Genomic DNA, 16,733 nt, shown 5'->3' with positions numbered 1-16,733 from the left:
ATATCGCCTCCCCCGCCCCCAAACCACAACAAGGATCGAGACCCCTGGTCCTCACGTTCCACCCCACTAATCTCCATATCCAATGTATCATCCTTCACCATTTTCGCCACCTACAGTCTGACCACACCACCTAAAGGTCTTTCCCTCTGCGAATGCCTCATTAGGTCCATACTCCCCACCAAGCTCTACTGCACTTGGCACCTTTCCCTGCAGCTGCAGGAGATACATTATCTGCCATCCTACCTCCACATACCTCCTCACCATACCATCCCTCTTACCTCCGTCCAAAACCTCAAAGAATCATTCCAAGTCCGGCAGAGATTCACCTGCATATCCTCTAACCTGATTTACTGCATCTGTTGCTCCCGATGTAGTGTTCTCTACATTGGAGAGACCAAATGCAAACTCTGGGACCAGTTTAGGGAACTGCAATCAACCCCACCTCCTGTTTGCCAGCCAGTTCAATTCCTCCTCCCCCTCCCCTCCTCTCTCTCTTTCCCCCCCCCACCCCACCCCCACACCGGAAAACATGTCCATCCTGGGCCGCCTCCACCGTCAAATTAAGCCACCCGCAAACTGGAGGAAGAACACCACATTTTCTGCCTCAGGAGTTTGCAATCATATGGCCTCAGCCAGCTTCCAAATCTTCCCACCCCTCACCTCATCCCAGATCCGGCCCACTCCCTCTGTCTTGCTCCCTTCATCTGACTTAACCTGTCTATCTTCCTTCCCATCTATTTGCTTCACACTTCCCACTGACCAATCACAATCACCTACCTACATCCACACATCCCTATCCGACATACCTTTCCCCTAGTAAAAAGTGAAGTCTGCAGATGCTGGAGATCAGAGCTGAAAATGTGTTGCTGGTTAAAGCACAGCAGGTCAGGCAGCATCCAAGGAACAGGAAATTCGACGTTTCGGGCCAGAGCCCTTCATCAGGAAACCTTCCTGATGAAGGGCTCTAGCCCGAAACATCGAATTTCCTGTTCCTTGGATACTGTCTGACCTGCTGTGCTTTAACCAGCAACACATTTTCATACCTTTCCCCTAGCCTGACCCCATTCTCTCTATTTATTTCTCAGCCCCCTTCCCCTTCCCCTGTCCTGATGAAGGGTCCTGCCCGAAACGTCGACTCTTCTGCTCCTCTGATGCTGTTTGACCTGCTGTACTTTTTCTAGCTTCACATTTTATCGACCCCAGCATTTTTTCACACACAAAGTTGTGGAAATTGAAACAAATTGCTGTATGAGACTGGGAATCGATTGAAAGTGCAACACTGAGATTGATTGATATTTGTTAGGCAAAGGTATTAAGGGTAACAAACCAAGGCAGGTAGTTGAAGTTGAGATGCAAATCAGCTGTGTTCTAATGAATCAATGAAATAGGCTCCGGAGACTACACAGCTTAGCCTTGTTCCTATATTCTGGCTGTAATCATTGGAAAGAATTAACTTTCGCAGTTGCTTTATTTTCAGAAAAATAAATGTAGACCTGGAGCATAAGGGTGCAATTTGATACTGCAGTGGCTTTCCCGTTGTGACACATTCTGTCACTAATTGCCTTATGAAAAGACACATCTGATCTTGAGAGTACAAATGCTGCGAATTTTGAAGGAGAAACTGTTGTGAATGGACAGCTGCTTATACATCCTGCTGTGGTGACCCTGAGAAAGAATAGCGGGCTCAATCTTTCAAAAATAATAAGCAACAAGCCAACAAATCCCTAGTGTGTAACAAAGATGAAATGCTTTTCATCAGAAATTCCTGTAGGAGTTCCTCACCTCCTTCCTTCCTTTTTCCCTTTCAGAAGTATAAAAAGACTTGTGTTAGCTTATCTTTTAACAGCTAGTTCAATAGTTTGAGTGAAATTCCTTGTTGATTAACAAATCTGGCTTTTGTCAATGTTTTTTTTTCTGTTTAGTTAGTTTATTGCACAGTGCCGATTTCAACCAGTCCAGTTTTAATGTGGAAGTGTAAATCAGAACACTCCAAGTCTTGGCACTGTAAAAACAGAAAGTATTATCACTGTTTTCAAGTAATTTGGAGCTTCTTCAAAATCAAGCAAAACTGATGGAGGCTTGCGTGGAGAATTAATAATGGAATCTGGCCTGAGTCGTTGTTTCCTGTGCTGTAAAATTTTCCATTGTATTCCTAGTGTTATTACATATGGCTACAGTAAGATGCTCCTTGTTTTTCCTCCTACTCTTGCAGGAGTACTATATATCACTATGATTCACTCATAAGTGAAATAAATAGATTTGATCATATCCAAAATATCTTGCAAAATTTGTCCTTTAGTAGGAGAGCAAACGCAGTGAATTGAGCAGAATTTATCTGTTTTACACCCTCTGTCTTTTTCTCCTTTGAGTGAAATGCATCACTTGTCAATGAGGGAAACAACTCAAAACTTGCTCCTCAGCTCACCCAGCTCAGTAAGTTTGAATAAATGGAAATTATATTGAAATGTTCAGCTTGGGAATCAATATTTTGATTGTGTATCTATATAGCTATTATAAGTAGTATCTGTTTTTAGTTTTTTTTTTCTGTGATATGACTCTGTGCCACTGTCACCTGAGCTGATTTGGTATCATGGTCATGTTCAAGTCAGAAGCTTTTGTGTTCAAGCACCTCATGGTTTGAGGTTGCTGCATTATCAGGAGTGCCTTTTGACTGAGATCTTAAACCAAATCTCTTTGTACAGTTGGCTGCTTTTAAAAAGAATGTCCTTCCGGCAGAACTGGTAGTTGTGACCAACATATATGAGCCCCTCGACCAGAAACACCAGGAAACCAGTTGAATGCTATGAGAGTCACTTGCTATGGTTTTTGAGAGAATTTTACTTTGATGTGGAATCTGTTAGTAAGTGTTGAACAGGTCAAGCTGCTTCTGTAGTGATTCCAAAAACAATGTAGAAACAAACTAGAGATATGTTCTTTGCAATTTAGAAGGTTAAGTAGATGTGATAGAAGGTTTCAAAATATTAACGGAAAATTATAGTGTAAACTATTTGGAGAGACTAGGATTGGAGGACAACCCTAAGAAAATAGAGCCACACCTTTCAAGGATGAAATTGGGAAACATTTTGCATTTTCTAAGTCTGAACCATCTCCTTTAAATTGCAGTTCAGTTTTTTTTTGTAATGAAACTATTGTAAATTGGACGGTCTACACCTGGGCCGGACTGGAACCAATGTACGAGGGGGTGCTTTTGCTAATGCTATTGGGGAGGGTTTAAATTAATGTGGCAGGTGAGTGGCACCAAATGAGGAGGTTAGTGGACAGTAAGGTGGTAGTAGTTAAAGCCTGTAAGGAAGTAGGTAAAGAATTAAGCACAACTAAGGGGAAGAGCAGGCAGGCAGCAGATGATGAATGCAAAATGACAGGTGGTCTGAGGTGCATTTGTTTTAATGTGAGAAGTGTAGTAGGTAAGGCAGATGAACTTGGGGCTTGGATTAGTACTTAGAAGTATGATATTGCTATTACTGAAACTTGGTTGAGGGAAGGGCATGATTGACAACTAAATATGCCAGAATATAGATGCTTCAGGTGGGATAGAGAGGGAGGAGGAGCTGCTTTACCGGTTAATGAGAAAATCACAGCTGTGCTGAAGGAGGGCACTATGGAGGACTTGAGTAGTGAGGCAATATGGGCCAGAGCTCAGAAATAGGAAGAGTGTGGTAACAATGTTGGGGCTGTACCACAGGCCTCCCAACAGCAACCGTGAGATAGAGGTACAGATATGTAAACAGATTTATGGAAAGATGTAGGAGCAACAGGGTGGTGGTGATGGGAGATTTTAACTTTCCCAACTTTGACTGGGATTCACTTAGTGTTAACGGGGTGATGGCCCAGATACGTAAGGAATTTATAGAGCAGTATGTAAATAGTACAGCTCAGGAAGGGGCCATACCAGACCCGGCTTTGGGGAATGGGCATGGCCAGGTAGTTGAAATTTCAGTAGGGGGATTGTTTTGGGAATAGCGATCACAATTCTGTAAGTTTTAGAATACTCATGGACAAAGACGAGAGTGGTCCTAAAGGAAGGATGCTAAACTGGGGGAAGGCCAATTGGAGCAAAGTTTGGCAGGAGCTGGGGAATGTAGATTGGGAGTAGCTGTTTGAAGGTAAATCTACATTTGATATGTGGGAGGCTTTTATAGAGAGGTCAATGAAAGTGCAGGACAGACGTGTCCTTGTGAAAATGAGGAATAGAAATGGCAAGATTAGTGAGCCATGGATGACAGGTGAAATTGTGAGACTAGCTAAGAGGAAAAAGGAAGCATATATAAGGTCTAAAAACAGATGAAGCTTTGGAAGAATATCAGGAATGTGGGACGAATCTGTAACAAGGAATTAAGAAGGCTAAAATGGGTCATGAAATATCTTTCGCAAACAGGGTTAAGGAAAATCCCAAAGCCTTTTATTTGTATACAAGGAGCAAGAGGGTAACTAGAGAAAGGGTTGGCCCATTCGAGGACAAAGGAGGAAGGTTCTCTGTGGAGTCAGAGATAATGGGTGAGATTCTTAATGTATACTTTGCATCGGTATTCACTGAGGAGAGGGACATGACAGATATTGAGGTTAGGGATGGATGTTTGATTACTCTAGTCAAGTCGGCATAAGGAGGGAGGTGATGTTGGGTATTCTAAAAGGTATTAAGTTGGGCAAGTCCCCAGGTCTGGATGCGATCTATTTCAGCTTATTGAGGGAAGCAAGAGAGGGAATAGCTGGAGCCTTAACAGATATCTTTGCAGTATCCTTGAACTTGGGTAAAGTCCTGGAGGACTGGGCAATTGTTAATGTTGTCCCCTTGTTTAAGAAGGATAGCAGGGATAATCCAGGTAATTATAGACTGGTAAGTCTGCTGTCAGTGGTAGGGAAGCTGCTGGAGAAGATACTGAGGGATAGGATCTCTTTATATTTGGAAGAAAATGGGATAGGCAGCATGGTTTTGTGCAGGGAAGGTCATGTCTTACCAACATAATAGGATTCTTTGAGGAAATGACAAAGTTGATTGATGAGGGAAGGGTTGTAGATGTCATGTACATGGACTTCAGTAAGGCATTTGATAAGGTTACCCATGGTGGGCTGATGGAGAAGTTGAGGTCGCATGGGGTCCAGGGTGTACTAGCTAGATGGATAGAGAACTGATGGGCAACATGAGACAGAAAGTAGTAGCGGAAGGGAGTTTCTCAAAATGGAGAATTATAACCAGTGGTGTTCCACAGGGGATCTGTGTTTGAACCACTGTGTGATATAGGTGGTCTGATTAGCAAGTTTGCAGATGACACAAAGATTGGTGGAGTAGCAGATAGTGAAAGGGGCTATCAGAGAATGTGGCAGAATATAGATAGATTGGAGAGCTGGGTGGAGAAATGGCTGATGGAATTCAATCTGGGCAAATGCGAGGTGATGCATTTTGGAAGATCCAATTGAAGAGTGAACTATACAGTAAATGGAAAAGTCCTGGGGAAAATCGATGTACAGAAAGATCTGGGTGTTCAGGTCCATTGTACCCTGAAAGTGTCAACGCAGGTCGATTGGTCAAGAAGGCATACGGCATACTTCCCTTCATCAGACACTGTTAAGTGCAAGAGTTGGCAGGTCATGTTACAGACGAATAGGACTTTGGTTTGGCCACATTTGGAATACTGCATACAGTTCTGTTCACCACATTATCAGAAGGATGTGAGTGCAGAGGAAGTTCACCAGGATGTTGCCTGGTACGGAGGGCAATACTAGCTATGAAGAGAGCTTGAGTAGATTAGGATTATTTTTCATTAGAAAGTCAGAGAATGAGGGGGGACCTGATTGAGGTATACAAAATCATGAGAGATATGAACAGGGTAGATAGCAAAAAGCTTTATTCCCCAGAGTGGGGGACACATTTACTAGAGGTTGTGGGAAAAGCTTAAGGGAGATATGCATGGAAAGATCTTTATGCAGAGGGTGTTGGGTACCTGGAACACATTGCTAGCAGAAGTGAGCACATTAGCGTCATTTAAGATGTATCTAGTCAGATGCTTGAACGGACAGGGAGCAGCGGGATACAGATCCGTAGAAAAATGGTGATAGGTTTAGGTAGTGGATCTGGATTGGTGCAGGCTTTGAGGACCAAAGGACCTGTTCCTGTGGTGTAACTTTCTTTGTTCTTTGAACCTGTTCAGAGATAATATGTCGTATCTCTGGAACAGATTGTTTTGTATCTGAATCTGAGTCTCTCAGTCCAGGGATGGACACTACCACTGTGCCTCAAGAGGGCCTGACAGTTTATTCTAGACTACTCGTTGGTTTTAAATCTGAGATTAATAATGTGTTAAGGGAGATGAAGAACAAGTAGATATGTGAAGTTAGTTCGCAGATCTGCCATAATCTCATCAAGTAGTAGGACTGATTTATGGCCAAATGATAGTCTCCTGTTCCTTGTTTGTGTTACAATGGATCCAGATAGTTAGTCCCAGCTCGAGTAAGTGTATTTGCTGTTTGGTTTTGAAAGCTGTGATTGAGGCACTAATCTTGATGGTTTTTTACTTATTTGATTGCAATGAAGGCTCGTTATTTGAGGTGACTAGTATAATTGCTTTTAAGGGGAAGTACACTATAAATGAGAATGAGAATAAAAGGATGTGATGATAGGGTGACAAGATGACTGGTTGGGCTGACAGGCCTTGTAAGATTTTGGAGTGCATTTTAATATTAATTGCATTTATAGACTGAATTTTGACAGAATGAAGCTGAAGTTTACCTATCCTGATTAATTCTCAGACCCATTGCAGGTATAAACATTTCACAGGTTTTCCGGTATTTATTAAGTTTATCATAACAAGTACAAAATATGTGATATTTAATGAAAAGCAGTTTTCAGCTTTTCCACGTTTGGATATCTGTCTACAGGAGTGGTTGCCCGGGGAAAGGTCTCTTGTTCCATTGACTGAAGTTTTCCTTCTATCTTCAATTCTTGCTCCTTTTGCAGGAATCACAAAACCTTGGCCTTGTTAACCCTTGCCAGCTATTTCCGCGCTGTGTGAGATCAGAGCCATCTTAAACTCTAATTGGCTCATTAGTGCATGAACAGTTTTATGGTCAGTCTCTATTCCTAATTCTTAATTGGTCATCTTAGTGACATTAGTTCCTACTGTCTCTTCAACGTGCCAATCACTTTACAGGATCAGCCCGATAATGCTTGTCTGTCTAAATTAACTGTTTCCATAATCTTCACTAAAAGCATTAATAAATCATTAATACATCTTCGAGTATGTGGTGCTACATCCCAGTGATTAACTATCATCCCAGTTTATAGATCTGAATGTTCTTCAAAATCTATCGATATCCTTGTACTATAAGAACTGTGAGATTCCCTGATAGCTAAAATAAATTAATGCTACAAAAAACATACAAACTAATACACATAGGCCTATTCAATACGATAAGTTATCATTTTAAAACAAAGCTGTTTCTTTGAGTAATTTCAATTTACCTCAAAGCATTCTTGCATATCAGCCTGGGTTTACGTTAGCTTGAACCATAAACCAGCAAACGTATGGTCATAAATCAATGACCTTACTTTTCACCTTGCCATACAGCTTTCTTCCCTACAGAAAATAAACTGTTTTACAACTGACCATAATTAAACAAATTATAATTTAATTCCTCGTTTGCTTAATTAAGTCAAAGTGACTAATTATTAAAAAATAATTCAATCCCCTGGCCTGTTACACTACTGTAAGGTTCTAGGAAATTCTGGAGATGGGAAATTAAAATGAACGTAGGACTGAAATGGACCTAGAGATTTTGTTTCATGGTGAGTTTATGGCTTGATCTCAGCATGCCCAGATTTTAAACTAGGTCGAACTCCCATTCCACAAACTTAATAGAAGATATCACTTTGAGCCATCTCCTACAGCCCCCCACCACATAACAATGCTGCGGGATATCCACTCTTCTAGTTGCAATTTGCTGGATGGTTTATACATTAAGAATTATGAGTAGCATTAAACACTGTTATTTTGTCAGCAAAATTTTGGTCCATTTGTTTTGCTACATTCTAGAAATAAGTGAACTACTTTGAACTTGATGTCATATTTTTACCAGTTCTTATCCTTTAGTCTTTCGTTTCTGCCTTTTCCCTCGATCTCACAAATTGCCTCTTACAATGTTGGTTTGTGCAATACCTGTAGGTAGCAATTGTTTCTTAATGCGTAAAATGTGAAATCTGGCTTTGCATTGTCTTATGCATTAAAAGTAATAAATGCTGTATGAATTATTAACTACATACCCTGACATTTGACATTGTATGTGAGACTTGTGAACAGCATAGATAGAAGAGATGCTGGCTTCTTTTCTGGAAATTCACATAGGAAATGGCAGATATTGTTACTGGGCTGCATTTTTGACAGAATAATTATCGTTTGTGTCAGGTGTTCTCTGGCAACAAAATCACATTTGATTTCCAGTGATCAGGTTGCTAACATCACTGCAGAATAAGCTGAGTTCAGGCAAGTCCCAGCCAAACTAGAGGTGGCAAGTCCATTGAGGTCTTGTGTAATAAATATACCCATCCAAATCTGTAATTGTCATTTTTGAAGTTATTTTATTTCTTGCCAGTTTTATTCTCCCTATCACCTTTCTTACTCTTGTTGTGCCATTAGATATCAGGCCAAATTTTGGAATGATTTGAGCAATTAGACTAACAAAACTCAGCATTATAGTGAGATAAAGCAAAGGGCAACCTCTGGTCAACATATTGCCCAGTTAAATGTACAATCGGCATATTATTCTCAAATATTTTACTACCCTCACAAGTGTGCTGTGATATTTCGTGCTGATAGTCTCAGCGTTGAGATCAGTAGAATACTGTGAATCACGGTACTTCCACACTCAAAGTCACAGAATTTTGATGGTGCAGAAGGAGACCATTCATTCCAATGTGTCAGCCTTGGCTTTCTAAGCATATTAACTTGGTGCCAATCTCCTACCTTTTCCCTGTAACCCTGCACATTGTTTCTGTTGAATAATCATCACCCATTGTCGTCTTGTATGCTTCATTTGAATTTACTTCCACCTCACTTTCAGGCAGTGCATTCCAGACCCCAAATGCTTGTAGTGTTAAAATGTTTTTTTTCTCTCACCTGACATTTGCTTCTCTTGCGAAACATTTGAAAACTGTGCCCCTGGTTCTTGATGTATTAATGCGTGAGATCAGTTTCTCTCTGTCCTGGTCCCTTATCATTTTGGCGATTTTTCACTAGTCCCTTTTTAGCCTTCTCCTCTGCAAGGAAAACCCAGTGCAAGGCATTCTTATAAACCTATTCTGCACTCTCCAAATCATTTGCATCCTTCCTATAGCATGGCTCCCAGAACTGTAAGCAGTACTTCAGCTGAAGTCTTACCAGTGTCATGCTTAAGCTCATCACAACCTCCCAGCTGTTGTATTCTGTCTGTATTTATGAAGCCTATAATACTGTGTGGTTCATTAACAGCTCTGTCAACCTATATTGCCACTTTAACGACCTGTGAGCACATACATACACCCAGATCTCTCTGCTCCTGCGCACATTTTAGAATAGTACCCTTTATTTTATACCTTTTCTTTCTATTCCAAAGTCCATCATCTGTCACTCCCTTTACTGGTCAGTGCATTGAAAATAGGAGCTTAGAGGACATGTTGCCCCTGTACAGGACATTGGTTATGTGTCACTTTCGGAATACTGCGTTCATTTCTGATCTCCCAATTGTAGGGAAGATAGTGTGAAACGTGAAAGGGTTCAGAAAAGATTTACAAGGATATTGCCAGGGTTGGAGGGTTTGAACTGTAGGGGAGGAGCTGAATAGGATGGGGCAATTTTCCTGGAGTGTCAGAGGCTGAGGGGTGGCCTGATAGAGGTTTATAAAATCATGAGAGGTGTAGATAAGATGAAAAGCCGAGGGTCTTTGTTTCCAGGGTAGGGGAGTCCAAAACTAGAAGGTTGATGTTTAAGGTGAGAGGGGAAAGATTTAAAAGGGACCTAAGGGACAATGTATTCACACAGAGGATAGTGTGTGAATGGAATAAACTGCCATAGGAGATGGAGGAGCTGGTGCAACATTTAAAAGGCATCTGGATGGCTACATGACTAGCAAGGGTTTAGCAGGATTTGGGCCAATTGCTGGCAAATGGGACTAGGTTCATTTGGAATCTCTGATCAGTTCAGATGAGTTGGACTGAAGGATCTGTTTCTCATATGTTTGACTCTGTGACTTATAACTCATCAGGTCATGGTGCATTTAAGTATTGACAGCTTATCCAATACCACTTTCTTATGAATTTTAAGCCCTTATAGTCACTGAACACTGTCACCTTGGCCTGGGTAACAGATGCCCCATAGCTAAAGATATGTTCAATTAATACCTCTGCCATGTCTATTACTTCCACGTGAAAATGCACTATTTGGTCACTAAATAGACCCAATTTTCATTTGTTCTTTTTCTATTTGCTTAGAAGACTGTGGGATTTCCTTTTATGTTTCACTGCTACCCTTTTTTTGTTGTCTCTCTGCTTTTCATATTTGCTTTTTCACACACTCCCCTCAGATCCTACTGTATTCAGAAAAATACAGTCAAAATTTTTTTTTAGATTAGATTACTTACAGTGTGGAAACAGGCCCTTCGGCCCAACAAGTCCACACCGACCCACCAAAGCGCAATCCATCCATACCCCTACATTTATCTCTTATCTAGACCCAACGGGCAATTTAACATGGCCAATTCACCTGACCTGCACACCTTTGGACTGTGGGAGGAAACCGGAGTACCCGGAGGGTGCCCACGCAGACAAAGGGAGAATGTGCAAACTCCACACAGTCTGTCGCCTGAGTCGGGAATTGAACCCGGGTCTCTGGCGCTGTGAGGCAGCAGTGCTAACCACTGTGCCACCGTGCTGCCCACTAGAGTTGGGTAAAATTTTTAGGTGCTGTGGTATGATCTTTTGTCTGTGCTGTGGCAGTCATTAATTTTAAGTGTGGCATTTCATCCCTTCAGAAAAGAAAAGTTAGTGAAGGAAATTACAATTCGACATAAAATATAAAAGAGTAACATTTAAAAGTAATGTTTCTGCACTAATCCCACCTGTCTTACGTGATTTAAACCTAACATATTCTTCACCTATGCATCCTGATTTAGATACTATATATTGTTCTTAAATTTGAAGTGTTTTTCTGTTCTTTGTCATACCATTCTGGATCAGATTTCTGGGAAAAGCTATAATAATGGCAATCACTATATTCCTTTGCCGTTGACTTCAAAATCACAAAGGAGAAAAAGTCGCCAAAGACAAGAGGGTGGGTAACCAGACAATAGCAATATGAAGTATTGACAGGTAATCAGAGGTGACATGAGGGAAAATAAGTTCCACTTTAGCTTATGATGATGTAGCTGAAAGCGTGATTGAAGCTGATTAAATAATAACTTTCAAAATATAGTTGGATGGATATATGGAGGAAGAAATTCCTTGGCTCTGGAGACAGAGCTGGGGAGTGGGACTAACTGGATAGCTCTGGCACAGGCATGATGTTTTGAGTAATCTGTTATGTCTTATTCAGTTGCAGGCCTTTTTACTGCAAACAATAAAACAATGAATAGCAGTGTTTCTGTCACTGGAAACTATACAAAATCTTGTTTCCTCTCATTCATGATTAAAGTTCAGACTTGGTTTATTTCCACCCATTCAGTTGTCTTTCCAAACTATACAGCAATAGCCGCCAAGCCTAATGCCCAACGGTCTCCCAGAACGAGTAACAGCAAATTAACCAATAAAAATGCTTGAATCTCTATCACCTCTTTCATGTCCTTAGAATGTTTCAAAGCCTTACACCCTTGAAGACCCTTATGTTTTGAAGTGTTTGTTGCTGTTGAAGTATTAGGGAATGCTGCATTTTTGCACAAAGTGAGATCACAGAAATAACACAGGAAATTGACACAGAAGCATAGTACTATTATGGGTAAAAGCAAATTACTGCGGATGCTGGAATCTGAAACCAAAAGTGAAAATGCTGGAAAGTCTCAGCAGGTCTGGCAGAATCTGTAAGGAGAGAAAACAGCTGACATTTTGAGTCTAACTGACCCTTTGTCAAAGCTTAAAAAAAGGGACAATTAGGGAGATATTTATACTAGACTGAGAGAAGGTGAGTCATGGCTCCAGAAGCAAAGGTAGCAATAAAGAGGTGATAATGACGGTGCATAGAGAGATTATAGGGAGATTAGGAGCTGTGAATGACCAAGGCTGAAGCCAGTGCTATGTGACAAATTATGTGGGGGATGAATGAAGCAGAGGCAAAATGGAAAAAGCATAGACTACTTTCTAAATGGTGAGAAAATTAGTAAAGCCAAAGTACAAAGGGATCTGGGAATGCTAGTCGAGGATTCTCTAAAGGTAAACATGCAGGTTGAGTCCGTGATTAAGAAAGCGAATGCAATGTTGTCACTTATCTCAAGAGGGTTGGAATATAAAAGTAGAGATGTGCTACTGAGACTTTATAAAGCTCTGATTAGGCCCCATTTGGAGAACTGTGTCCAGTTTTGGTCCCACACCTCAGGAAGGACATACTGGCACTGGAACGTGTCCAGCGGAGATTCACACGGATGATCCCTGGAATGGTAGGTCTAACATATGAGGAATGGCTGAGGATCCTGGAATTGTATTCATTGGAGTTGAGAAGATTATGGGGAGACTTAATAGAGATGTACAAGATAATACATGGCTTGGAAAGGGTGGACGCTGGGAAACTGTTTCCATTAGGTGAGGAGACTAGGACCCGTGGACACAGCCTTAGAATTAGAGGGGGGGTCAATTCAGAACAGAAATGCGGAGACATTTCTTCAGCCAGAGGGTGGTGGGCCTGTGGAATTCATTGCCACGGAGTGCAGTGGAGGCCAGGACGCTAAATGTCTTCAAGGCAGAGATTGGTAGATTCTTGTTGTCTTGAGGAATTAAGGGCTACGGGGAGAACGCTGGTAAGTGGAGTTGAAATGCCCATCAGCCATGATTGAATGGCGGAGTGGACTCGATGGGCCGAATGGCCTTACTTCCACTCCTATGTCTTATGGTCTTATGGGAGAAGGGTAGCAAAGGGGGAAGAGGAGAGGAAAAAGGTGATGAGAGAGTAGGGAGCAAGAGAAAGAGAGACAATCAAGAAATAAGAGGTACAGAACAGTGAAAAAAAAATACTTAAAAAATAAATAAAATAAATGGAATAAAATTACGGAGCAGAATGAAAACAGGGATCGAGATGGGATAATCATCTGTAGTTGTTGAATTCAATGTCGACACCGACAGGCTGTAACGTGCCTAATCGGAAGATGAGATGCTGTTCCTCCAGTTTGCGTTGAGCTTCACTGGAACATTGCAGCAGGCCAAGGATAGACATGTGGGCATGGGAGCAGGATTGTGTGTTAAAGTGGGAAGCTCCGGGACCTGATTGCGTACAGACCGAAGGCGCTCAGCAAAGCGATCACCCAGTCGGCGTTTTGTCTCTCTGATATTGCAAATATAGACCAAATTGAAAGAGGTACAAGTGAAACGCTGCTTAATCTGAAATGAGTGTTTGGGGCATTGGATGGTGAGCATGGAAGAGGTAAAGAGGCAGGTGTTGCACCTTCTGTGATTGCATGGGAAGGTGCCGTGTGTGATGGGAGAGTGTTAGGTGTGATGGAGGAGTGGACTAGATTGTCCTGGAGGGAATGATCAATGCAGAATGCAAACAGAGGGAGGGAAGGGAAGATATGTTTAGTGGTGGTGTCGTGTTGGAGTTGGTGAAAATGGTGGAAGATTATTCTTTGCATGTGAAGGCTGGTGGGATGAAAAGTGAGAACAAGAGGGACCCAATCCTTGTTCTCGGAGGGGAGGGAGGGGGTGAGGGTCATGGCGCGTGAGATGGACTGCACGCTGTTGAGAGCCCTGTCAACAACTGTAGGTGGGAAGCCACGGTTGGAGAAGGAGCACGTATTAAGAGTACCACTTTGGAAAGTGGCCTCATCGGAACAAATGCGGCTGAGGTGAAGGAGCTGAGAGAAAGGGCTAAAGACGTAGGGTGAGAAGAGCTATAGTCCAGTGAGGCTCAGCGTATACTGGAGGAACAGCATCTCATCTTCTGACTAGGCACGTTATAGCCTGCCGGTCTCAACATTGAATTCAACAACTTCAGCTGATTATCCCATCTCGACCCCTCTGTTTTCATTCTGCTCCGTAATTTTATTTCATTTATTTTATTTATTTTTTTCACTGTTCTGTACCTCTTATTTCTTGATTGTCTGTCTCTCTCTCTCTCTCACTCCCCACTCTCTCACCTTTTTTCTCTCTCTTCCCCCTTTGCTCCCCTTCTCCCTTGTTTTCCATTTTGCCTCTGATTCACCCATCCCCCCCATCCCCCACATAATTTGTCACATAGCATTGGCTTCAACCTTGGTCATTCACAGCTCCTAATCTCCCTATAATCTCTCTATACACTGTCATTATTACCTCTTTATTGCCTGCTTTGCTTCTGGAGCCAGGACTCACTTTCTCTCAGCCAAGTATAAATACCTCCCTATTTCTCCCTTTTTTTTAGCTTTGACAAAGGGTCAGTTAGACTTGAAACGTCAGCTGTTTTCTCTCCTTACAGATTCTGCCAGACCTGCTGAGATTTCCCAGCATTTTCTCTTTTGGCCCTATTATGGGTGTTGGAAATCTGAAATAAAAGCCAAGTGTTAAAAGCACATAGCAGGCCTGGCAGCATCTGTGGAGATGAAGCAGTGATGATAATTTTTCATGTGAATGACCTTATATAATGTGATAATCTTCACTGTTTTAATATTAATGGTTCTGAGATACATATTGGGCAGGACAGCAGGAAAAATTCACCAGTTTGTTTTGGTAGTGGCCGTGGGATCTTGTACAGCCACCCATCGTGGCTGAAAGGGCATTGGTTGGAACCTCTCATCTGAAAGTTGACTCATTTGACTTGACTTCAGTTTGACTTTACTTCAGTTTCTCAGTTCTGCAATCAGAGTACCCATGTTCAAGTGCACCACAGTTGACAATTGGAAATTCCAAGAAATTTTGGAAATGGGCACCCATGACCTCATTTTGTCCTCTTACCCATATTGCTGAGACTGCACTTAAATACCCACTTTTGGTAAGACATTTCAGATGAGCCCAACCCATGCACAGCATTCATTGTACATTTATAAACACATTTTTGACATGTTGTAATATAAATATTTGAGGAAAAACAGACATTTTGTTCAGACAGACTTTACACACAATAGAAAGAACCAGATACAGAAGGGGTTGCACTCTGATAGCGCTGACTATTCAGTCCTGTTTTGAGTGAGCACCCACCTTCCAAGTAAGATGTATTAGAATCATGCAAATTTTCTTGCTCCTCCTTCAATAAGGAATGTTTCAAACATTTGTTTATAACACAGCCTCCTACAATATGAAATGAACAAGTCTTTAAATGAGTATTGACATTTATGCCTCCCTGCATTTGAAATCCCGAAGTTTTGATAGCAATGCAGTGTTCATGTTTTAATTTAACAGCACGACCCACAGTCCAAGAATTGTCTTCAGGGCATTAACTTAAACAAAGATGTGGAATTTATTTTATTTTATCTTCAGTTTATTAAACATAAAACAATGGCAGGTTTTATTGCTCTCATGGGCATTTGACATATTATCTTATGACGAATTTTATTTGGTTGCTACCTTGCGTGAGAAGGAGAGAACATACAGAAGTTTAAAGAATTTGACAGATGTAAGCATCTGGATTGACTGTTGGTTAGATTAAAATCTTTTCATTATTTTAAGGATGCCTTTTTGGAGGGGCTCACAATAACATTGAAATCAAAAGGATGAGATTTTTGCCAAATTTTTAACAATGTGATTCCTTTGATCTCCTGCTCACTGACATTGGTTGAAACACCTGCCGGTACTAATACACTGTGATATTCAGCGACAACTACCAGGGAGTTTGAAATTCAAAGAGTGCATGCGTTTGACAGTGCAACCGACACACATAGGACACGTCTTGAAATTTGAAATTTGTCAGTGGATGGTTATCTCCTCAGTTTGCCAATTTGGAGCAGATCTAATTGGTGCAGAGTGAGTGAAAATTCTATTTATGTAGCATAATAAAGGAAAAACTTTAGAGACCCCAGCAGCTACAACAGAAAATCAATAAGAATGGCAGTTTTTATGAAGGCAAATAGATTAAATTTAGCTCAAATTAGGCATCAGGCTGCATAACAATACCTGCAGTGACACTGGCAATAGCTGCTGAGACTGGAACCTTTCACTTCCTTGTCCTGCTTAGCTTTTGTGAAGGTGTAGTTAGAATCACAGGAAAGCAGAAATCTCTGACAATATTCAATTTATCTACCATCTCCACTCAATTAAATGCTACTCATTATAGTTGGATTTCAGCTAAAGGAAGAATGTGTCAGAAGTTTGTTGCACTGTTGGACCAATGTACCCTGTATGTTTTGTCTTACTAGTTGCGATTGCTGTAGTCACAATGACACTAGAGATTTTAAATGTCTATTGTTGCTATCCATTAATTTAGAAATTGGATGAGCTCAACAAGTTTCTTTCTTTTTCTCCCGTTACAGATTCTGGATTTAGTGAAGGGGATGCATTACCAGCTGGCCTGTCAGAAATACTTTGAGCTAACCCACAATGTAAGGACATGTTTAATTTGCACTGCACAGTAATGAGAGTGACT

At 41.3% G+C, this 16,733-nt stretch overlaps 1 protein-coding gene across 1 annotated transcript in view; it reads left to right on the top strand.

Annotated features, from left to right (window-relative positions):
* prim2 (DNA primase subunit 2) overlaps nucleotides 1-16,733 on the top strand; it is a 198,450-nt gene that overhangs the window by 170,386 nt on the left and 11,331 nt on the right. The window contains exon 12 of the mRNA XM_060821319.1: nucleotides 16,621-16,689. Within this exon, the coding sequence (XP_060677302.1) occupies nucleotides 16,621-16,689 (69 nt within the window). The remainder of the gene's footprint in view (nucleotides 1-16,620; nucleotides 16,690-16,733) is intronic.

Source organism: Hemiscyllium ocellatum, chromosome 3 (assembly GCF_020745735.1).
Source record: "Hemiscyllium ocellatum isolate sHemOce1 chromosome 3, sHemOce1.pat.X.cur, whole genome shotgun sequence".
Taxonomy (NCBI): Eukaryota; Metazoa; Chordata; class Chondrichthyes; order Orectolobiformes; family Hemiscylliidae; genus Hemiscyllium; species Hemiscyllium ocellatum.
This window is presented reverse-complemented; position numbering and strand designations above follow the sequence as displayed.